At 53.1% G+C, this 23,081-nt stretch overlaps 1 protein-coding gene across 1 annotated transcript; it reads left to right on the plus strand.

Annotated features, from left to right (window-relative positions):
* Positions 1 to 334: 334 nt before the first annotated feature.
* LOC139689598 (cell surface glycoprotein 1-like) lies at positions 335 to 21,236 on the plus strand. Its single transcript, XM_071586760.1, has 5 exons — positions 335 to 885; positions 10,021 to 10,201; positions 10,419 to 11,065; positions 20,239 to 20,419; positions 20,637 to 21,236. The coding sequence occupies exons 1-5, from the start codon at positions 335 to 337 to the stop codon at positions 21,234 to 21,236; spliced, it is 2,160 nt and encodes a 719-aa protein (XP_071442861.1).
* Positions 21,237 to 23,081: the final 1,845 nt, after the last annotated feature.

Below are 23,081 nucleotides of genomic sequence, written 5' to 3' on the forward strand. Positions count from 1 at the left end.
GTGATGCAACTCTGCCATCAGGTAAAGGCAGCACGGGGCTCTCAGCGTTTAACTAAACGCGACCTTCATGACTTGGACGCGATGTTAGATTTGGCGGCTGACTGGCCGACGTTGCCTGAGACGAGCCGGCACATCATTTATAATCGTATCAGGGTCCTCGCCATCGTCCAGGCCCATGGGTGGGAGGCGGCAATGCGTTTAACGGACACAACGGGAAACGCATTACTCCGGCTGCCAGCCAGCGCTATCCCACCGCCGCCTCCCACCATCATCGTCCAAAAACCCCAGCAGTGGTACGCCGGAGAACCAACCCAACAACAGTCACGCCCGAGAAATGCAGGAGGCCAACCGCAGCAGCCCTTTCGCGGCCGTGGTCGCCGAGGCGGCGGCCGTGGGTCCTCCGCCAGATACAACAATTGAAAGCGTGCACGTGCCCCAGCCGACACCACCTGCGGTTGAGGGCAGCCCTAACGGCCACAAGCCGACACTGCAGCAGCTGGGAGAATTCCTGCTCTTTCGTGACAGCGCGGAACCGGACAATCCAGACGAGTGGCAAACGGACTCCGAATCGGTGAGTGACGCCACAGATTCCCCAAGCGAACCAGGATCCGAACAGGAAAACCCACAGTGCAGTGACAGTGACAGTGATAATAACGACGATATAGAACCCAGCGCTTGGCGGATTCCCGGACCGTTGGGAACGGCGGACGCCCCGGAACCCGTCGACCCCATTACTTACGACCCGGAGGAGGAGGTGCAGCCCGGCGATGACCCGGATGCCCCCGAGGATGCGCAGGAGCCAGAGGACGTGGCAGAGGAGGACGATTACTTCCCCACGGCGGGGAAATTTTACTACCAATGCCAATCCACCCGGGACACCATTTGGTATGGCGCCAATCTGCCCATGCTGGAGCAGGCACCACATGTATTCATCGCAACACGTCCAACGGTATTAATCGATTAATATATACACAAGTTAGTCAATCGAGGCAATCTTACCATAGGACGGGCAACCAATGCGTTCCCCTAATTGCCATCCCGAAGGCGGGAGGCGGCGTCAGGGTAATCCAGGATCTATCGGCTTGGACGAGGTTCATCCGCACACCACGGTTCACATTAAAATCCGCGGCCAAAGCCCTAGAGTCAATCCCCCCAGGTTCCCTTCTAATTAAGATTGACCTAAAAGATGCCTTTTGGCAAGTGCCGATCGAGCCGTCGCATCGGCATAATTACGGAGTTTATCACCGGGGCACGACATATACTTGGACACGCCTGCCAGGGGGCCACGCGCTAGCGCCTGCAATCATGCAGAGGTGGGCGCGGGCGGTGATAAACGAAGTCCATCGGAAATTCAAAATAGTTATGATTGCATATTTAGACGACTGTTTGCTGTTGTTTGACGACTCTACGGAACACTTGATCCTAGAGGTGGTAGACTTCCTAGGCCAGGAACTACAAATTCAAATTAACGATAAGAAAAGCCGCTTGGTCCCGGCAACCAGAATCAAATACCTGGGAGTTAAAATAGATACAATAGCCATGACCCTCAGTCTTACCAGATACTCCATGCGTAGAATCGCGTATATAATTAAAGTAATCAAGCGCATTAGAAACCGCGACATCCCGAAAGCAGCGGGATTCATTTCATGGTGTGTTTATGTCCTCCGACTCCCGTTGTTCCTGATTACCCAGACGGCGCAACGCGACACCACCTGGTAGGCCCGCTTATGGGATGACGGAGTCTGGCACGCACCAAGGGAATTTACAAATTTCCACTACGTCATGGATGTATACGCCGATGCCACACCATGGCAGACGGCGTTGACCATCCCCATGCTCCGGGAGACTGAGATTTGGGCGCTAGAGCAAGAGCGGCCCATATTGGAAGCGGAGGGGCTGGCGGCCTTGATGGCAGCACACCACGCCATCAGGGTCACGGAACCGGATACACTAATAAATGTTTACACAGATAATATGGCAGTTATGTATTCTTTAATCAAAGTCAGGGGGGTCCTGTTTACCTACCCTGATGTTGTAAGATTATTTATGCTCTTAATAAAGGATTTGTCACGCAATGTGACCTGGAGGTACATCCCCTCGGACCAGAATCCGGCCGACCGTCCGTCTCGGACCGTGCTACCTCCCTATGCCCGCTCGGCCTCGGATTCGGGGTCCGGGCTGGTATATAGGTGGGATGAAGCCTGAAACGGACAGTCGATCGAGATTTCGAGGTCAGGGCGGACGTATCTCCAGATCTCCCAACCGGCAAATCTAGGGAAAGTACCGTCATACGGTACTTTCCCTAGATTTGCACTCAATGTATCGTGAGGATAAACTTCTCCATCGATAATGAAATTTATGTTGCATTGCCCTACTGTGGCGAGCGCATGGCCGGAGGCACTTCTCACAGGGGAGGAATAGTCGTCAATTTTTAGGCTTTCAAAAGGGAAACTTGTACTCTGCATAATACTCACAGCGGCACAGGTATCCACTAAAAAGGAATACACTCTACCTAGTACTGTAACCGAGACCGTTAAGCCGACTTCTGGTGCTACGACGAGCACTAATTCGTCCCCGACCTGCCGGCCGGGGTGGCCGCGTTTCCCTGATCTCGCTTTTGGGTGGGGGTTGGACAATCTATCGGGCGATGGCCCGCTTGCTTGCACACGCCGAAAATCATCAGAGGGCAATCTTTACTGACATGGCTCCCTTCCCCACAGTTATAACATGCGCGGGGTTTTGTACGGCTATAGTGCGCGATGTATCCCACCTTTTTACAGTAATTACAAGTCCGAGGCGCATTAGATACGTTCCCTCCACCCACCGACAGTGTAGACTGTGAAGGCTTCGTGTTTACATTTGTCAGGATTGCGTGCACTTGATCCGCAAGACTAGGGCTCACAGTGGGGTTTAAGATTGGCTCGAGATGGGGTTGAACATGACTCCTTGTGAAATATCGTGTCGGGTCACTGTACGGAAAGGTTGTCGGTGTCTTCACGTTAGGACTGCGCACGGGCATACCAAAGTCATGGTTCTGCAAGAAGTTTACTTTTCTAACGTCTGAGTGATTACGAGCATCCTCTAGGTTAGCAAATTCCTCAGCCTCTTGCATGGTTCTTGGATTGCGCACTAGCACGAATCGCCCAATTTTTCCCTAAGTCCGACCAAGAACTGTGAGAGGAGGCGGTTGTCGAGCATAATTCCTGTCGCTTGTGAGTCTGGGTCTAGAAAAGCATCCCTTAGTTTTCGTCCCAATTCCCTGAGACGGGAAGAATACTCGTTTACGCTTTCCAAGGGTCGTTGCAAACAGCGTGTGAACATTCTTTCAACAGAGACCAGTGAAATTTTAGGAATGAAGCGCTTTTTCATTAGTTAAGAAAAAAGTTCATAAGACTCAATAACGTGAGGATTTGACTTAATGAATTCGGCAGCAGTACCGCTCAGACGCAGCCGTGCTACGCTTAAGGTCTGATTCTCACTCCACCTGCTAAGATGTCTCACTAACTTAAGACTGTTCAAAAAATCCTCCATGCTTGGTCCCCATCACCGTTAAAACTCGGAATTAAATGAATGTGATGTCCTGAAAATGTTTGTTGCATAGTTGGAGGGAAACAGGGGCGCTTTCTATCATATAAACAGCGGAAGTAAAATCAATTAAGTTCGTATTGTTTGGTGATAAATCACGCTCCCAAGGCAGAGATTCGCCAAACCGCCCATACGTGCCCTTGCCACCGAAATCCATTATGAATTAAAGACAATACGGCTAGGAAAAAATTCATTCGCCATATGTTAGCAATATAACCGATTATCGTTAATAAAAAAATGGGGTTAGTTTCCTTTTGGCATTACGCGTAACTACTTCTTAAATCGAAATTCAATCAAACGAATGAAGCATGATGAACGGAACGGAAGTTGCATTTAAATAAGCCGCTCCAAGACTCCGCCACCCCACACCTGACACCATTATGTCGCGTGGACATAGTAGGGTTTGGTTCGTGGAATCAAAGAGGGGCTTTCATTGCTATACATTTATTGGACTTACTACACAAGGAGTCCGGCCCGGAAGGAAAGAGGAAGCGTAGAGACAACAGCGGAGAAAGCAAGGTTGACTTCTAAGGGGCTAACAGTTTGATTTCAAAGCCGGGGTGACGTCGCGGGGACATGATGCTAGTTCTGATGTTTCGGAAAAGCCAAGTAGATGGCAGTCTCAATACACAATGTCGCGGGGACATGATGCTTGGACAACTAGAAGGACTCATGCGAGCTAGTGTCCTTTTCGCCGAATCCGCGATAGCAAATTTGGTGAACAGTGGCTGGACACAGTCACCCACTACCGAGGTTAACCTACTCTCTCCCCTTTCGCTAATGACACGGAATTCGGCGCCCGGTCTTTGTACCCGGGAATTCATATATAAACCCCGAGCCCCCCAACTTGATTGCCAGAATATAGGAGACATCAGACGAGAGCCTACTACTTTATTCGGATTTCATCTAGCAACTCTGCTTTTCCGGTGGTCCAGGTAAGGAGGAAGATACACCGTCGTGCCAACTCCTTCGGAGACTTCATGTCCACGAAGGGAATTACACAGTGTGGGAATAATCGTCCGCAAGGCAACGAACCTCCAGCTGTTTTGCCGGGGGTATCTAAGGCTTCGGCAAATTCATCATCAGGTGTTGAAGCCTTGGCTCTCAGCCCGTCGCAGTGCTTGGAGGAGACGAAGACCCGAAGCGGGACAACGGAGGCAACAGCAGACCTTGGCCCTTTTCAGGGCCAGGTGGTGAAGGACACCGCAGGCAGCGTCAAGCGAAAGAAGGCATCTGTAAGGAACCAGAAGCAAGAAGATTCCGCGGTTACGCGGATGCCGAATCTCCAAGGAGACGATAGGGCGGAGCGTGCGCTGAGCACAGAGGAGGGGGAAGGCGACGGCGGATTTACCTTGGTTTCTTCCAAGAGGAAGAAAAGGAAACCGCTTCTGACGAACGACGCAGCCGTCCCGGAAGCCACACCTCTACCGGCACCGGCACCTAAGACGCTGCGACCACCGCCTATCGTCGTCTATGGGGTCACCGACGTCCAGGGACTGATTGACAAGCTGTCGGGCTAGAAAGGTGATGCTTTCGGCTTGGAATTTCGAAGAGCTTGAATCCGGATCATCACCTCCAACAGAGAGGGGCATGAAAAGGCACTCTCCTTGCTGCAGAGGAAGAAAATCCAACACCACTCGCAGCCCATTGAAAGGGTGCCAGGGATGAAGCTGTTCATCAAGGGTATCTCTCGATGGATAGAAGTCGAAAAGGTATCCGAGGGACAGATCCCTCGGATACGAAATTCGTAGCGTACGTCGCCTTACGGTCACGGAGGACGGAAAAACGGTCCCCATTGATCGCCACGTAGCGAACGCGGTAAAGACTCCATCGGCCATCGCCCCCGGTGACATCCGCCAGCTCTGCCACCGCTACGTCACTGTGGAGCGTTACCGTGGAGACAGAGGTCCACTCCAGTGCAGCAACTGCATGCGGTTTGGACACATCGGCATAGCTTGCTGGTGTGCGAAACGCTGCATGCGCTGTGCAGGAGCACACGCAGTCAAGGAATGCTCCCGAGGAAGGGGAGATGATGCTATCTGTGCGAACTGCGGAGGACCTCATGCGGCCGTCTCTCGCCGGTGTCCCGCCTTTCAGGAGGCTGAGCGGTGACAACACGCCAACGCACGCAAGCCAGAACCAGGGAAGCAGGCGCCCAAGAAACCGGCAGCGGAACCGGGACAAAAACCATTCCGACAAGTCGATCACGCTACAACCTACGGAGCAATCCTGAAGGGCCCTTCTCAGGACAAGGTTCAGGCTCTCTCCTGAGGAGAGGGGAATATGGAGGTGGATATCACAGATCCACCCAAGGATGCTAAGGCGGTCCGAGAACCACCACCAGCGCCAGCCGTAGTAGAGGCCACCAAGGGGAACTTGTCACCCCCCGACAGCTTCCCTCCGAAGGAAGCGACCCTTCCTTTTTCTTCCGAAAGGAAGAAGAAGAAAAAGAAGCAGAAGGTGAAATCCCCGATCACCACCGAGAAAGAAGGAAAAGCCATTACGAAGCCAACCCAGAGGGCGCTTGGGAACACCCTCCGAACGGCAAGTGAAGAAGGCGAAAAACCAAGCCAGAAACAGGAAAAACGGAGAGAGGGGACATCAACTGATAAGTCTCCGGTTTCCGCAGAGTCCTCGCTGACACCAGACAGAGAGGACCAGGAATTATGGCAGACCCTTGCCGTTATTGCATGCACCTTGAAGAAACTCGTCACCTCGACGCAGGGCAAACTTCTCCTTTCACTCCTGGAAGAGCTGGTGCGCAGCAGGATCGGAAATTTAACCAACCATGGCTGAACGACCCGTCCTGCTTGCGCAATGGAACGCCAACGGAATTCTTCGCCGACGCGAGAAATTACGAGCGTTCCTCCAGGAGAAGGGAGCCATAGTCGTCGCTGTCAATGAGACGAACCTTCGGCCAACGGACGCCTGGAGGTTACCTGGCTGGACCATCTATAGGGCGGACAGGGATCCCAGGCGACAACGACTTAAAACATCAGGAGGTGCGGCCATCCTCGTCCACAGGTCCATCGAGCACCGAGCATGTAGAGAGATTTCCCACCCGCATGCGGAGTCTGTTTCCGTGGACGTACGGACAAGAGGAGGAGGGCTCCGGGTCTCATCTCTGTATTTCCCACCCGGGAAACCTTGGGATCCGGATCTCATCCAGTACCTTGCGGGGGACAGCGGACCATCGGTCATCTTGGGGGACCTGAATGCCAAGCATCCTACTTGGAATTCACGGTCCTCGAACCCGAGAGGAGAATCCCTGCGTCAGCTAGCAGATGCAAAAGGCCTAACCATCTTAGGACCGGCGATACCCACGCACGAACAAGGAGACGTTTTAGGCATTGCGATTGCTCACAATGTAAGGACGTCCCTGAGTTTGTACACATGCGTGGAACTGTCGTCGGACCACAACCCGATCATCCTGGCAGTGGGGAGCCGAATCCCAGTGCTGTCTTCCACCCGGCGATTGGATCCGTCGTCGGCCGACTGGAGCAGTTTCCGCAACGTCATCGCTGAGGAGCTGCCAAGAGAGCCACTGGAGCCGACTTCACCGGAGATGGCCGATCAAATGGTCAGCCACCTCACCTCTGCAATAGACGGCGCAATGAAGGCCTCGACACCGCTATAGGAACAACGAAACTCGTATCTTCGGGTTCCACTTCCAGCGGGGGTTAGAGGCCTCATTTCGCGGCAAAACAACGTGCGGCGCCAATGGCAGAAATATCGTACAGCGGATGTGAGAAGGCAGCTCTCAGAGCTCAACGCGTCGGTACAGGATGCCCTCCGGGAGGTCCGATCGGGCCACTGGGAGGCGCACCTGCTGGATGAGCTCCTATCGCAAGACGGCAACGAGGACCTGCCGTCGGTGTGGAAGATATGCCGGAGGCTGCGGGCCCCTCAAAGACTTGACCCGATTATTACCGACGGAGACAGAGAGGCACGATCTCCCATGGAGAAGGCGGAACTGCTCGCTGATCACTTGGTCTGCAGCTTTTCACCCAATCCTGGGAATCCCGCTTCTGCCGAGATTGAAGAAGAAATCGAGGCGTTTGAAAGACCCGGAGACGCCGATCTGAAAGACGCCTCGGAAATTCCAAGATTCGACGAGAAGGACGTCAAAGAATCAATACGTTACCTACGCACGAGGAAGGCCCCCGGAAGCGACAACATTCCCAATGTGGTCATTCGGGAGCTTCCAAAGGCGGCGGAGAGGTCCCTGACAAAATTCCTAAATGGCTGTGTCAGGATTTTCTACTTCCCGACCACTTGGAAAAGAGCGAGAATCGTCTGCCTGCCGAAGTCGCAGAAATTGGAGGTGGGTCCCGGAGAATTCCGGCCTATCTCCTTGCTCGACGGCTTCGGTAAGATATTCGAGCGACTGCTGCAACGGCCGCTGACTGATTTCGTCCGGGAGAATGACATCCTCCCGGAGGAGCAGTTTGGTTTCCGTGCGCAGCCTTCCACAGTCCATCGGCTGGTGCGAGCGGCGGATTTCATCACGGAAAGCTTCAACAGGAATAGGGCGGTTGCTGGGGCCATCTTCGACGTCAGTAAGGCGTTCGATCGCGTCTGGCATCCGGCTCTCTTGTTGAAGATGAGACGACTCCATTTCCCACCTTTGATTGTTCGGATGGTTCACTCCTATTTGAGAGACAGGACATTCACCGTGCAATGGCTCGGGGTGAATTCAGGGGTGCGTCGGATCTCCGCCGGCGTGCCCCAGGGATCAGTCCTCGGACCAATGCTTTACAATATCTACTCCCACGAAATTCAAACTCCACGTGGTAACCTCCAGATCCTGTCTCTCTATGCCGACGATACGGCCCTCCTGTGCTGCTCCTGGCAGAAGGTGACCGCGGTGCGAAGACTGAAGAGCGCTGTGGCGGATCTCCTTGAATGGTACCGCCGAGATCGCTTTGCTGTTAACGCACAGAAGACGAAGGCAATCATCTTCCATCCAGGAAATGGTCGGCCGCCAGGAGTGAACCTAACAGTGAATGGAGTCGCCCTACCGTGGGAATCCTAAGTTACCTACCTCGGAGTGCTGATGGACCGGAAACTCCTTAGGAACGCCCAAGCGCTTCTTGTAGTAAGCGCTGGTCCTGAGTATGGACAGGAAGCGTAGACTGTACCAAGCGTGCGTGCTGCCTGTCATCACGTACGCTGCTCCGGTACGGTCAGGAGTGTCGCGAACGAGTCTCCCTCAAATTCAGGTGGTGCAGAATTCTGCTCTTCGTGACACATGGCAAGCGGTGCTTACGCCCGCGTTTCCGAGATGCACGAGGACGGAAAGCTGGAAACCCTGGACGTCCTTCTGCCTAGAATATCTGGAAAATTCTTCATAAAAGCGGCAGAAGCGGAAGTAAAAGTAAATCTCCGGGTTGGCGACATAAGGGTCTGGCCATGGGACCGCTACAAGCGCCCCATAGCATGCCAAGACGAACAAGACACCCTTCCGGCAAAGAAGAAGCCAAGGCTGCTCTGAGCGGGAATAAATCCAACGACTGAAAACGCTGAAGAATTCTTCCCGCCTTAGTAGCCTTGGAGGCTGGAAAGGCGCAGTGTAAGGGCTACGCAAGAGCCCTTGCAAGAAACTGCTCTATAAGCAAAGCAGAGCAGTGGCTGAAGGCACTAAAGGTTGTGGAAATCTCTTACGGAGGCCGAACCTGCTGTTGTCTCTACGCTTCCTCTTTCCTTCCGGGCTGGACTCCTTGTGTAGTAAGTCCAATAAATGTATTTCAATGAAAGCCCCTCTTTGATTCCACGAACCCAACCCTACTATGTCCACGCAACAAATGGAGTTAAGTCCATGAGGACTAATTTCCGGGAATATGTGGAATGGGCAAAGTGACAGGCAAGAGACGCTGTTCAACGCTTCTGAATCCAACGATGATGTATTATGGTTTTTTAAAATGCAATGGAGGGAGTTGGCAGAGGTATTTGCTTTGTCGCAGTCATTGTATAGTGCTCTCCCATTATGTGGTATTGGCGGGATGGGTACCTTTTTCCTTCGCAGACAGTGGGCTAGGGTTCATACCGAATTGTGGTTATGTGAGAGTGAACTTATTTTCTCTTGCCATGTTTTTTCCCAGTATGTTCTACTTTTGTATGTTACAAATTTTTGAAGTGCACAGAAGCCGATTTTATCTTGGCGGATATGAGTGCGTTGCCATGAGGGCTCTGGCCTTGTTTCTAAGTGAAATTAAGTGCAAAATATCCGGAGGTAGTGTGGCACCAGCGATGGAGGCCGGAGAAGGAGGGTAGCAAGAGCGATGAATGATTTTGGTTAAGGTGCTTGTAAAATCTTGAGCCGCAGTCCCAATGCTGTCTGGAGTGCTAGCAGGAGATGGGACAAGGTTAATGGCCAAGCAGTTTTTTTTAAATAGTTTCCAGTTAACTCTTCTAGTTGGTTCTGGTTGTATGAAGGAGCAACAAGCCACTGCAACAAGCCACTCAAGAATGGCGGTTACCCAAAGGCCAAAGTCAGGCAAGACCCGGAACGCCAGCCCCCGACGAGCTTACCTATGCGGCCCTCCGCCAGCCGGGTCCACCCACGTGGATCGCCCCGCCGGCGGACGATCAGGGGGTGAAGCAACTCTGCCATCAGGTAAAGGCGACACGGGGCTCTCAGCGTTTAACTAAACGCCACCTTCATGACTTGGACGCGATGTTAGATTTGGCGGCTGACTGGCCGACGTTGCCTGAGACGAGCCGGCACATCATTTATAATCGTATCAGGGTCCTCGCCATCGTCCAGGCCCATGGATGGGAGGCGGCAATGCGTTTAACGGACACAACGGGAAACGCATTACTCCGGCTGCCAGCCAACGCTATCCCACCGCCGCCTCCCACCATCATCGTCCAAACACCCCAGCAGTCGTACGCCGGAGAACCAACCCAACAACAGGCACGCCCGAGAAATGCAGGAGGACAGCCGCAGCAGCCCTTTCGCGGCCGTGGTCGCCGAGGCGGCGGCCGTGGGTCCTCCGCCAGATACAACAATTGAAAGCGTGCACGTGCCCCAGCCGACACCACCTGCGGTTGAGGGCAGCCCTAACGGCCACAAGCCGACACTGCAGCAGCTGGGAGAATTCCTGCTCTTTCGTGACAGCGCGGAACCGGACAATCCAGACGAGTGGCCAACGGACTCCGAATCGGTGAGTGACGCCACAGATTCCCCCAGCGAACCAGGATCCGAACAGGAAAACCCACAGTGCGGTGACAGTGACAGTGATAATAACGACGATATAGAACCCAGCGCATTGCGGATTCCCGGACCGTTGGGAACGGCGGACGCCCCGGAACCCGACGACCCCATTATTTACGACCCGGAGGAGGAAGTGCAGCCCGGCGATGACCCGGATGCCCCCGAGGATGCGCAGGAGCCAGAGGACGTGGCAGAGGAGGACGATTACTTCCCCACGGCGGGGAAATTTTACTACCAATGCCAATCCACCCGGGACACCATTTGGTATGGCGCCAATCTGCCCATGCTGGAGCAGGCACCATATGTATTCATCCCAACACGTCCAACGGTATTAATCGATCAATATATACACAAGTTAGTCAATCGAGGCATCCTGACCATAGGACGAGCAACCAATGCGTTCCCCTAATTGCCATCCCGAAGGCGGGAGGCGGCGTCAGGGTAATCCAGGATCTATCGGCTTGGACGAGGTTCATCCGCACACCACGGTTTACATTAAAATCCGCGGCCCAAGCCCTAGAGTCAATCCCCCCAGGTTCCCTTCTAATTAAGATTGACCTAAAAGATGCCTTTTGGCAAGTGCCGATCGAGCCGTCGCATCGGCATAATTACGGAGTTTATCACCGGGGCACGACATATACTTGGACACGCCTGCCAATGGGCCACGCGCTAGCGCCTGCAATCATGCAGAGGTGGGCGCGGGCGGTGATAAACGAAGTCCATCGGAAATTCAAAATAGTTATGATTGCATATTTAGACGACTGGTTGCTGTTGTTTGACGACTCTACGGAACACTTGATCCTAGAGGTGGTAGACTTCCTACGCCAGGAACTACAAATTCAAATTAACGATAAGAAAAGCCGCTTGGTCCCGGCAACCAGAATCAAATACCTGGGAGTTAAAATAGATACAATAGTCATGACCCTCAGTCTTACCAGATACTCCCTGCGTAGAATCGCGTATATTATTAAAGTAATCAAGCGCATTAGAAACCGCGACATCCCGAAAGCAGCGGGATTCATTTCATGGTGTGTTTATGTCCTCCGACTCCCGTTGTTCCTGATTACCCAGACGGCGCAACGCTACACCACCTGGTTGGCCCGCTTACGGGATGACGGAGTCCGGCACGCACCAAGGGAATTTACAAATTTCCACTACGTCATGGATGTATACGCCGATGCCACACCATAGCAGACGGCGTGGACCATCCCCATGCTCCGGACGACTGAGATTTGGGCGCTAGAGCAAGAGCGGCCCATATTGGAAGCGGAGGGGCTGGCGGCTTTGATGGCAGCACACCACGCCATCAGTGTCACGGAACCGGATACACTAATAAATGTTTACACAGATAATATGGCAGTTATGTATTCTTTAATCAAAGTCAGGGGGGTCCTGTTTACCTACCCTGATGTTGTAAGATTATTTATGCTCTTAATAAAGGATTTGTCACGCAATGTGACCTGGAGGTACATCCCCTCGGACCAGAATCCGGCCGACCGTCCGTCTCGGACCGTGCTACCTCCCTATGCCCGCTCGGCCTCGGATTCGGGGTCCGGGCTGGTATATAGGTGGGATGAAGCCTGAAACGGACAGTCGATCGAGATTTCGAGGTCAGGGCGGACGTATCTCCAGATCTCCCAACCGGCAAATCTAGGGAAAGTACCGTCATACGGTAATTTCCCTCGATTTGCACTCAATGTATCGTGAGGATAAACTTCTCCATCGATAATGAAATTTATGTTGCATTGCCCTACTGTGGCGAGCGCATGGCCGGAGGCACTTCTCACAGGGGAGGAATAGTCGTCAATTTTTAGGCTTTCAAAAGGGAAACTTGTACTCTGCATAATACTCACAGCGGCACAGGTATCCACTAAAAAGGAATACACTCTACCTAGTACTGTAACCGAGACCGTTAAGCCGACTTCTGGTGCTACGACGAGCACTAATTCGTCCCCGACCTGCCGGCCGGGGTGGCCGCGTTTCCCTGATCTCGCTTTTGGGTGGGGGTTAGACAATCTATCGGGCGATGGCCCGCTTGCTTGCACACGCCGAAAATCATCAGAGGGCAATCTTTACTGACATGGCTCCCTTCCCCACAGTTATAACATGCGCGGGGTTTTGTACGGCTATAGTGCGCGATGTGTCCCACCTTTTTACAGTAATTACAAGTCCGAGGCGCATTAGATACGTTCCCTCCACCCACCGACAGTGTAGACTGTGAAGGCTTCGTGTTTACATTTGTCAGGATTGCGTGCACTTGATCCGCAAGACTAGGGCTCACAGTGGGGTTTAAGATTGGCTCGAGATGGGGTTGAACATGACTCCTTGTGAAATATCGTGTCGGGTCACTGTATGGAAAGGTTGTCGGTGTCTTCACGTTAGGACTGCGCACGGGCATACCAAAGTCATGGTTCTGCAAGAAGTTTACTTTTCTAACGTCTGAATGATTACGAGCATCCTCTAGGTTAGCAAATTCCTCAGCCTCTTGCATGGTTCTTGGATTGCGCACTAGCACGAATCGCCCAATTTTTCCCTAAGTCCGACCAAGAACTGTGAGAGGAGGCGGTTTTCGAGCATAATTCCTGTCGCTTGTGAGTCTGGGTCTAGAAAAGCATCCCTTAGTTTTCGTCCCAATTCCCTGAGACGGGAAGAATACTCGTTCACGCTTTCCAAGGGTCGTTGCAAACAGCGTGTGAACATTCTTTCAACAGAGACCAGTGAAATGTTGGGAATGAAGCGCTTTTTCATTAGTTGAGAAAAAAGTTCATTAGACTCAATAACGTGAAAATTTGACTTAATGAATTCGGCAGCAGTACCGCTCAGACGCAGCCGTGCTACGCTTAAGGTCTGATTCTCACTCCACCCGCTAAGATGACTCACTAACTTAAGACTGTTCAAAAAATCCTCGATGCTTGTGTCCCCATCACCGTTAAAACTCGGAATTAAATGAATGTGATGTCCTGAAAATGTTTGTTGCATAGTTGGAGGGAAACAGGGGCGCTTTCTATCATATAAACAGCGGAAGTAAAATCAACTAGGTTCGTATTGTTTGGTGATAAATCACGCTCCCAAGGCAGAGATTCGCCAAAGCGCCCATACGTGCCCTTGCCACCGAAATCCATTATGAATTAAAGACAATACGGCTAGGAAAAAATTCATTCGCCATATGTTAGCAATATAACCGATTATCGTTAATAAAAAAATGGGGTTAGTTTCCTTTTGGCATTACGCGTAACTACTTCTTAAATCGAAATTCAATCAAACGAATGAAGCATGATGAACGGAACGGAAGTTGCATTTAAATAAGCCGCTCCAAGACTCCGCCACCCCACACCTGATACCAATATGTCGCGTGGACATAGTAGGGTTGGGTTCGTGGAATCAAAGAGGGGCTTTCATTGCTATACATTTATTGGACTTACTACACAAGGAGTCCGGCCCGGAAGGAAAGAGGAAGCGTAGAGACAACAGCGGAGAAAGCAAGGTTGACTTCTAAGGGGCTAACAGTTTGATTTCAAAGCCGGGGTGATGTCGCGGGGACATGATGCTAGTTCTGATGTTTCGGAAAAGCAAAGTAGATGGCAGTCTCAATACACAATGTCGCGGGGACATGATGCTTGGACAACTAGAAGGACTCATGCGAGCTAGTGTCCTTTTCGCCGAATCCGCGATAGGAAATTTGGTGAACAGTGGCTGGACACAGTCACCCACTACCGAGGTTAACCTACTCTCTCCACTTTCGCTAATGACACGGAATTCGGCGCCCGGTCTTTGTACCCGGGAATTCATATATAAACCCCGAGCCCCCCAACTTGATTGCCAGAATATAGGAGACATCAGACGAGAGCCTACTACTTTATTCGGATTTCATCTAGCAACTCTGCTTTTCCGGTGGTCCAGGTAAGGAGGAAGATACACCGTCGTGCCAACTCCTTCGGAGACTTCATGTCCACGAAGGGAATTACACAGCGTGGGAATAATCGTCCGCAAGGCAACGAACCTCCAGCTGTTTTGCCGGGGGTATCTAAGCTCTCGGCAAATTCATCATCAGGTGTTGAAGCCTTGGCTCTCAGCCCGTCGCAGTGCTTGGAGGAGACGAAGACCCGAAGCGGGACAACGGAGGCAACAGCAGACCTTGGCCCTTTACAGGGCCCTTTACAGGGCCCTTAGCAGAGCCCTGTAAAGGGCCAGGTGGTGAAGGACACCGCAGGCGGCGTCAAGCGAAAGAAGGCATCTGTAAGGAACCAGAAGCAAGAAGATTCCGCGGTTACGCGGATGCCGAATCTTCAAGGAGACGATAGGGCGGAGCGTGCGCTGAGCACAGAGGAGGGGGAAGACGACGGCGGATTTACCTTGGTTTCTTCCAAGAAGAAGAAAAGGAAACCGCTTCTGACGAACGACGCAGCCGTCCCGGAAGCCACACCTCTACCGGCACCGGCACCTAAGACGCTGCGACCACCGCCTATCGTCGTCTATGGGGTCACCGACGTCCAGGGACTGATTGACCAGCTGTCGGGCTACAAAGGTGATGCTTTCGGCTTGGAAGTTCGAAGAGCTTGAATCCGGATCATCACCTCCAACAGAGAGGGGCATGAAAAGGCACTCTCCTTGCTGCAGAAGAAGAAAATCCAACACCACTCGCAGCCCATTGAAAGGGTGCCAGGGATGAAGCTGTTCATCAAGGGTATCTCTCGGTGGATAGCAGTCGAAAAGGTATCCGAGGGACAGATCCCTCGGATACGAAATTCGTAGCGTACGTCGCCTTACGGTCACGGAGGACGGAAAAACGGTCCCCATTGATCGCCACGTAGCGAACGCGGTAAAGACTCCATCGGCCATCGCCCCCGGGGACATCCGCCAGCTCTGCCACCGCTACGTCACTGTGGAGCGTTACCGTGGAGACAGAGGTCCACTCCAGTGCAGCAACTGCATGCGGTTTGGACACATCGGCATAGCTTGCTGGTGTGCGAAACGCTGCATGCGCTGTGCAGGAGCACACGCAGTCAAGGAATGCTCCCGAGGAAGGGGAGATGATTCCATCTGTGCGAACTGCGGAGGACCTCATGCGGCCGTCTCTCTCCGGTGTCCCGCCTTTCAGGAGGCTGAGCGGCGACAACACGCCAACGCACGCAAGCCAGCACCAGGGAAGCAGGCGCCCAAAAAACCGGCAGCGGAACCGGGACAAAAACCATTCCGACAAGTCGATCACGCTACAACCTACGGAGCAATCCTGAAGGGCCCTTCTCAGGACAAGGTTCAGGCTCTCTCTGGAGGAGAGGGGAACATGGAGGTGGATATCACAGATCCACCTAAAGATGCTAAGGTGGTCCGAGAACCACCACCAGCGCCAGCCGTAGTAGAGGCCACCAAGGGGAACTTGTCACCCCCCGACAGCCTCCCTCCGAAGGAAGCGACCCTTCCTTTTTCTTCCGAAGGGAAGAAGAAGAAAAAGAAGCAGAAGGTGAAATCCCCGATCACCACCGAGAAAGAAGGAAAAGCCATTACGAAGCCAACCCAGAGGGCGCTTGGGAACACCCTCCGAACGGCAAGTGAAGAAGGCGAAAAACCAAGCCAGAAACAGGAAAAACGGAGAGAGGGGACATCAACTGATAAGTCTCCAGTTTCCGCAGAGTCCTCGCTGACACCAGACAGAGAGGACCAGGAATTATGGCAGACCATTGCCGTTATTGCATGCACCTTGAAGAAACTCGTCACCTCGACGCAGGGCAAACTTCTCCTCTCACTCCTGGAAGAGCTGGAGCGCAGCAGGATCGGAAATTTAACCAACCATGGCTGAACGACCCGTCCTGCTTGCGCAATGGAACGCCAACGGAATTCTTCGCCGACGCGAGGAATTACGGGCGTACCTCCAGGAGAAGGGAGCCATAGTCGTCGCTGTCAATGAGACGAACCTTCGGCCAACGGACGCCTGGAGGTTACCTGGCTGGACCATCTATAGGGCGGACAGGGATCCCAGGCGACAACGACTTAAAACATCAGGAGGTGCGGCCATCCTCGTCCACAGGTCCATCGAGCACCGAGCATGTAGAGAGATTTCTCACCCGCATGCGGAGTCTGTTTCGGTGGACGTACGGACAAGAGGAGGAGGGCTCCGGGTCTCATCTCTGTATTTCCCACCCGGGAAACCTTGGGATCCGGATCTCATCCAGTACCTTGCGGGGGACAGCGGACCATCGGTCATCTTGGGGGACCTGAATGCCAAGCATCCTACTTGGAATTCACGGTCCTCAAACCCGAGAGGAGAATCCCTGCGTCAGCTAGCAGATGCAAAAGGCCTAACCATCTTAGGACCGGCGATACCCACGCACGAACAAGGAGACGTTTTAGGCATTGCGATTGCTCACAATGTAAGGACGTCCCTGAGTTTGTACATATGCGTGGAACTGTCGTCGGACCACAACCCGATCATCCTGGCAGTGGGGAGCCGAATCCCAGTGCTGTCTTCCACCCGGCGATTGGATCTGTCGTCGGCCGACTGGAGCAGTTTCCGCAACGTCATCGCTGAGGAGCTGCCAAGAGAGCCACTGGAGCCGACTTCACCGGAGATGGCCGATCAAATGGTCAGCCACCTCACCTCTGCAATAGACGGTGCAATGAAGGCCTCGATACCGCTATAGGAACAACGAAACTCGTATCTTCGGGTTCCACTTCCAGCGGGGGTTAGAGGCCTCATTTCGCGGCAAAACAACGTGCGGCGCCAATGGCAGAAATATCGTACAGCGGATGTGAGAAGGCAGCTCTCAGAGCTCAACGCGTCGGTACAGGATGCCCTCCGGGAGGTCCGATCGGGCCACTGGGAGGCGCACCTGCTGGATGAGCTCCTATCGCAAGACGGCAACGAGGACCTGCCGTCGGTGTGGAAGATATGCCGGAGGCTGCGGGCCCCTCAAAGACTTGACCCGATTATTACCGACGGAGACAGAGAGGCACGATCTCCCATGGAGAAGGCGGAACTGCTCGCTGATCACTTGGTCTGCAGCTTTTCACCCAATCCTGGGAATCCCGCTTCTGCCGAGATTGAAGAAGAAATCGAGGCGTTTGAAAGACCCGGAGACGCCGATCTGAAAGACGCCTCGGAAATTCCAAGATTCGACGAGAAGGACGTCAAAGAATCAATACGTCACCTACGCACGAGGAAGGCCCCCGGAAGCGACAACATTCCCAATGTGGTCATTCGGGAGCTTCCAAAGGCGGCGGAGAGGTCCCTGACAAAATTCCTAAATGGCTGTGTCAGGATTTTCTACTTCCCGACCACTTGGAAAAGAGCGAGAATCATCTGCCTGCCGAAGTCGCAGAAATTGGAGGTGGGTCCCGGAGAATTCCGGCCTATCTCCTTGCTCGACGGCTTCGGTAAGATATTCGAGCGACTGCTGCAACGGCCGCTGACTGATTTCGTCCGGGAGAATGACATCCTCCCGGAGGAGCAGTTTGGTTTCCGTGCGCAGCCTTCCACAGTCCATCGGCTGGTGCGAGCGGCGGATTTCATCACGGACAGCTTCAACAGGAATAGGGCGGTTGCTGGGGCCATCTTCGAAGTCAGTAAGGCGTTCGATCGCGTCTGGCATCCGGCTCTCTTGTTGAAGATGAGACGACTCCATTTCCCACCTTTGATTGTTCGGATGGTTCACTCCTATTTGAGAGACAGGACATTCACCGTGCAATGGCTCGGGGCGAATTCAGGGGTGCGTCGGATCTCCGCCGGCGTGCCCCAGGGATCAGTCCTCGGACCAATGCTTTACAATATCTACTCCCACGACATTCCAACTCCACGTGGGAACCTCGAGATCCTGTCTCTCTATGCCGACGATACGGCCCTCCTGTGCTGCTCCTGGCAGAAGGTGACCGCGGTGCGAAGACTGAAGAGCGCTGTGGCGGATCTCCTTGAATGGTACCGCCGATGGCGCTTTGCTGTTAACGCACAGAAGACGAAGGCGATCATCTTCCATCCAGGAAATGGTCGGCCGCCAGGAGTGAACCTAACAGTGAATGGAGTCGCCCTACCGTGGGAATCCGAAGTTACCTACCTCGGAGTGCTGATGGACCGGAAACTCCTTAGGAACGCCCAAGCGCTTCGTGTAGTAAGCGCTGGTCCTGAGTATGGACAGGAAGCGTAGACTGTACCAAGCGTGCGTGCTGCCTGTCATCACGTACGCTGCTCCGGTACGGTCAGGAGTGTCGCGAACGAGTCTCGCTCAAATTCAGGTGGTGCAGAATTCTGCTCTTCGTGACATCATGGCACGCGGTGCTTACGCCCGCGTTTCCGAGATGCACGAGGACGGAAAGCTGGAAACCCTGGACGTCCTTCTGCCTAGAATATCTGGAAAATTCTTCATAAAAGCGGCAGAAGCGGAAGTAAAAGTAAATCTCCGGGTTGGCGACATAAGGGTCTGGCCATGGGACCGCTACAAGCGCCCCATAGCATGCCAAGACGAGCAAGACACCCTTCCGGCAAAGAAGAAGCCAAGGCTGCTCTGAGTGGGAATAAATCCAACGACTGAAAGCGCTGAAGAATTCTTCCCGCCTTAGTAGTCTTGGAGGCTGGAAAGGCGCAGTGTAAGGGCTACGCAAGAGCCCTTGCAAGAAACTGCTCTATAAGCAAAGCAGAGCAGTGACTGAAGACACTAAAGGTTGTGGAAATCTCTTACGGAGGCCGAACCTGCTGTTGTCTCTACGCTTCCTCTTTCCTTCCGGGCTGGACTCCTTGTGTAGTAAGTCCAATAAATGTATTGCAATGAAAGCCCCTCTTTGATTCCACGAACCCAACCCTACTATTTCCACGCAACAAATGGAGTTAAGTCCATGAGGAGTAATTTCCGGGAATATGTGGAATGGGCAAAGTGACAGGCAAGAGACGCTGTTCAACGCTTCTGAATCCAACGATGATGTATTATGGTTTTTTAAAATGCAATGGAGGGAGTTGGCAGAGGTATTTGCTTTGTCGCAGTCATTGTATAGTGCTCTCCCATCATGTGGTATTGGCGCGATGGGTACCTTTTTCCTTCGCAGACAGTGGGATAGGGTCCATACCGAATTGTCGTTATGTGAGAGTGAACTTATTTTCTCTTGCCAAGTCTTTTCCCAGTATGTTCTACTTTTGTATGTTACAAATTTTTGAAGTGCACAGAAGCCGATTTTATCTTGACGCATATGAGTGCGTTGACATGAGTGCTCTGGCCTTGTTTCTAAGTGAAATTAAGTGCAAAATATCCGTAGGTAGTGTGGCACCAGCGATGGAGGCCGGAGAAGGAGGGTAGCAAGAGCGATGAATGATTTTGGTTAAGGTGCTTGTAAAATCTTGAGCCGCTGTCCCAATGCTGTCTGGAGTGCTAGCAGGAGATGGGACAAGGTTAATGGCCAAGCAGTTTTCTTTAAATAGTTTCCAGTTAACTCTTCTAGTTGGTTCTGGTTGTATGAAGGAGCAACAAGCCACTGCAACAAGCCACTCAAGAATGGCAGTTACCCCAAGATCAAAGTCAGGCAAGACCCGGAACGCCAGCCCCCGACGAGCTTACCTTTGCGGCCCTCCGCCAGCCGGGTCCACCCACGTGGATCGCCCCGCCGGCGGACGATCAGGGGGTGATGCAACTCTGCCATCAGGTAAAGGCAGCACGGGGCTCTCAGCGTTTAACTAAACGCGACCTTCATGACTTGGACGCGATGTTAGAATTGGCGGCTGACTGGCCGACGTTGCCTGAGACGAGCCGGCACATCATTTATAATCGTATCAGGGTCCTCGCCATCGTCCAGGCCCATGGGTGGGAGGCGGCAATGCGTTTAACGGACACAACGGGAAACGCATTACTCCGGCTGCCAGCCAACGCTATCCCACAGCCCCCTCCCACCATCATCGTCCAAACACCCCAGCAGTGGTACGCCGGAGAACCAACCCAACAACAGGCACGCCCGAGAAATGCAGGAGGACAGCCGCAGCAGCCCTTTCGCGGCCGTGGTCGCCGAGGCGGCGGCCGTGGGTCCTCCGCCAGATACAACAATTGAAAGCGTGCACGTGCCCCAGCCGACACCCGCTGCGGTTGAGGGCAGCCCTAACGGCCACAAGCCGACACTGCAGCAGCTGGGAGAATTCCTGCTCTGTCGTGACAGCGCGGAACCGGACAATCCAGACGAGTGGCAAACGGACTCCGAATCGGTGAGTGACGCCACAGATTCCCCAAGCGAACCAGGATCCGAACAGGAAAACCCACAGTGCAGTGACAGTGACAGTGATAATAACGACGATATAGAACCCAGCGCATGGCGGATTCCCGGACCGTTGGGAACGGCGGACGCCCCGGAACCCGTCGACCCCATTACTTACGACCCGGAGGAGGCGGTGCAATCCGGCGATGACCCGGATGCCCCCGAGGATGCGCAAGAGCCAGAGGACGTGGCAGAGGAGGACGATTACTTCCCCTAGGCGGGGAAATTTTACTACCAATGCCAATCCACCCGGGACACCATTTGGTATGGCGCCAATCTGCCCATGCTGGAGCAGGCACCACATGTATTCATCCCAACATGTCCAACGGTATTAATCGATCAATATATACACAAGTTAGACAATCGAGGCATCCTGACCATAGGACGGGCAACCAATGCGTTCCCCTAATTGCCATCCCGAAGGCGGGAGGCGGCGTCAGGGTAATCCAGGATCTATCGGCTTGGACGAGGTTCATCCGCACACCACGGTTCACATTAAAATCCGCGGCACAAGCCCTAGGGTCAATCCCCCCAGGTTCCCTTCTAATTAAGATTGACCTAAAAGATGCCTTTTGGCAAGTGCCGATCGAGCCGTCGCATCGGCATAAGTTTATCACCGGGGCACGACATATACTTGGACACGCCTGCCAATGGGCCACGCGCTAGCGCCTGCAATCATGCAGAGGTGGGCGCGGGCGGTGATAAACGAAGTCCATCGGAAATTCAAAATAGTTATGATTGCATATTTAGACGACTGGTTGCTGTTGTTTGACGACTCTACGGAACACTTGATCCTAGAGGTGGTAGACTTCCTAAGCCAGGAACTACAAATTCAAATTAACGATAAGAAAAGCCGCTTGGTCCCGGCAACCAGAATCAAATACCTGGGAGTTAAAATAGATACAATAGCCATGACCCTCAGTCTTACCAGATACTCCCTGTGTAGAATCGCGTATATTATTAAAGTAATCAAGCGCATTAGAAACCGCGACATCCCGAAAGCAGCGGGATTCATTTCATGGTGTGTTTATGTCCTCCGACTTCCGTTGTTCCTGATTACCCAGACGGCGCAACGCTACACCACCTGGTTGGCCCGCTTATGGGATGACGGAGTCCGGCACGCACCAAGGGAATTTACAAATTTCCACTACGTCATGGATGTATACGCCGATGCCACACCATGGCAGACGGCGTGGACCATCCCCATGCTCCGGACGACTGAGATTTGGGCGCTAGAGCAAGAGCGGCCCATATTGGAAGCGGAGGGGCTAGCGGCCTTGATGGCAGCACACCACGCCATCAGTGTCACGGAACCGGATACACTAATAAATGTTTACACAGATAATATGGCAGTTATGTATTCTTTATTCAAAGTCAGGGGGGTCCTGTTGACCTACCCTGATGTTGTAAGATTATTTATGCTATTAATAAAGGATTTGTCACGCAATGTGACCTGGAGGTACATCCCCTCGGACCAGAATCCGGCCGACCGTCCGTCTCGGACCGTGCTACCTCCCTATGCCCGCTCGGCCTCGGATTCGGGGTCCGGGCTGGTATATAGGTGGGATGAAGCCTGTAACGGACAGTCGATCGAGATTTCGAGGTCAGGGCGGACGTATCTCCAGATCTCCCAACCGGCAAATCTAGGGAAAGTACCGTCATACGGTAATTTCCCTAGATTTGCACTCAATGTATCGTGAGGATAAACTTCTCCATCGATAATGAAAGTTATGTTGCATTGCCCTACTGTGGCGAGCGCGTGGCCGGAGGCACTTCTCACAGGGGAGGAATAGTCGTCAATTTTTAGGCTTTCAAAAGGGAAACTTGTACTCTGCATAATACTCACAGCGGCACAGGTATCCACTAAAAAGGAATACACTCTACCTAGTACTGTAACCGAGACCGTTAAGCCGACTTCTGGTGCTACGACGAGCACTAATTCGTCCCCGACCTGCCGGCCGGGGTGGCCGCGTTTCCCTGATCTCGCTTTTGGGTGGGGGTTGGACAATCTATCGGGCGATGGCCCGCTTGCTTGCACACGCCGAAAATCATCAGAGGGCAA

This window comes from Hetaerina americana, unplaced genomic scaffold, assembly GCF_022747635.1.
Source record: "Hetaerina americana unplaced genomic scaffold, ioHetAmer1.1.p SCAF_256, whole genome shotgun sequence".
NCBI lineage: Eukaryota > Metazoa > Arthropoda > Insecta > Odonata > Calopterygidae > Hetaerina > Hetaerina americana.

What these genes read in the sequence shown, in the direction of transcription:
- LOC139689598 (XM_071586760.1), top strand. Translation starts at nt 335, where the DNA reads ATGCAGGAGGCCAACCGCAGCAGCCCTTTCGCGGCCGTGGTCGCCGAG. An exon ending in TCCACCCGGGACACCATTTG is followed by an intron (nt 886 to 10,020) that starts GTATGGCGCCAA and finishes GGTTGTATGAAG; the next exon opens with GAGCAACAAGCCACTGCAAC. An exon ending in TGAAGCAACTCTGCCATCAG is followed by an intron (nt 10,202 to 10,418) that starts GTAAAGGCGACA and finishes TCCGGCTGCCAG; the next exon opens with CCAACGCTATCCCACCGCCG.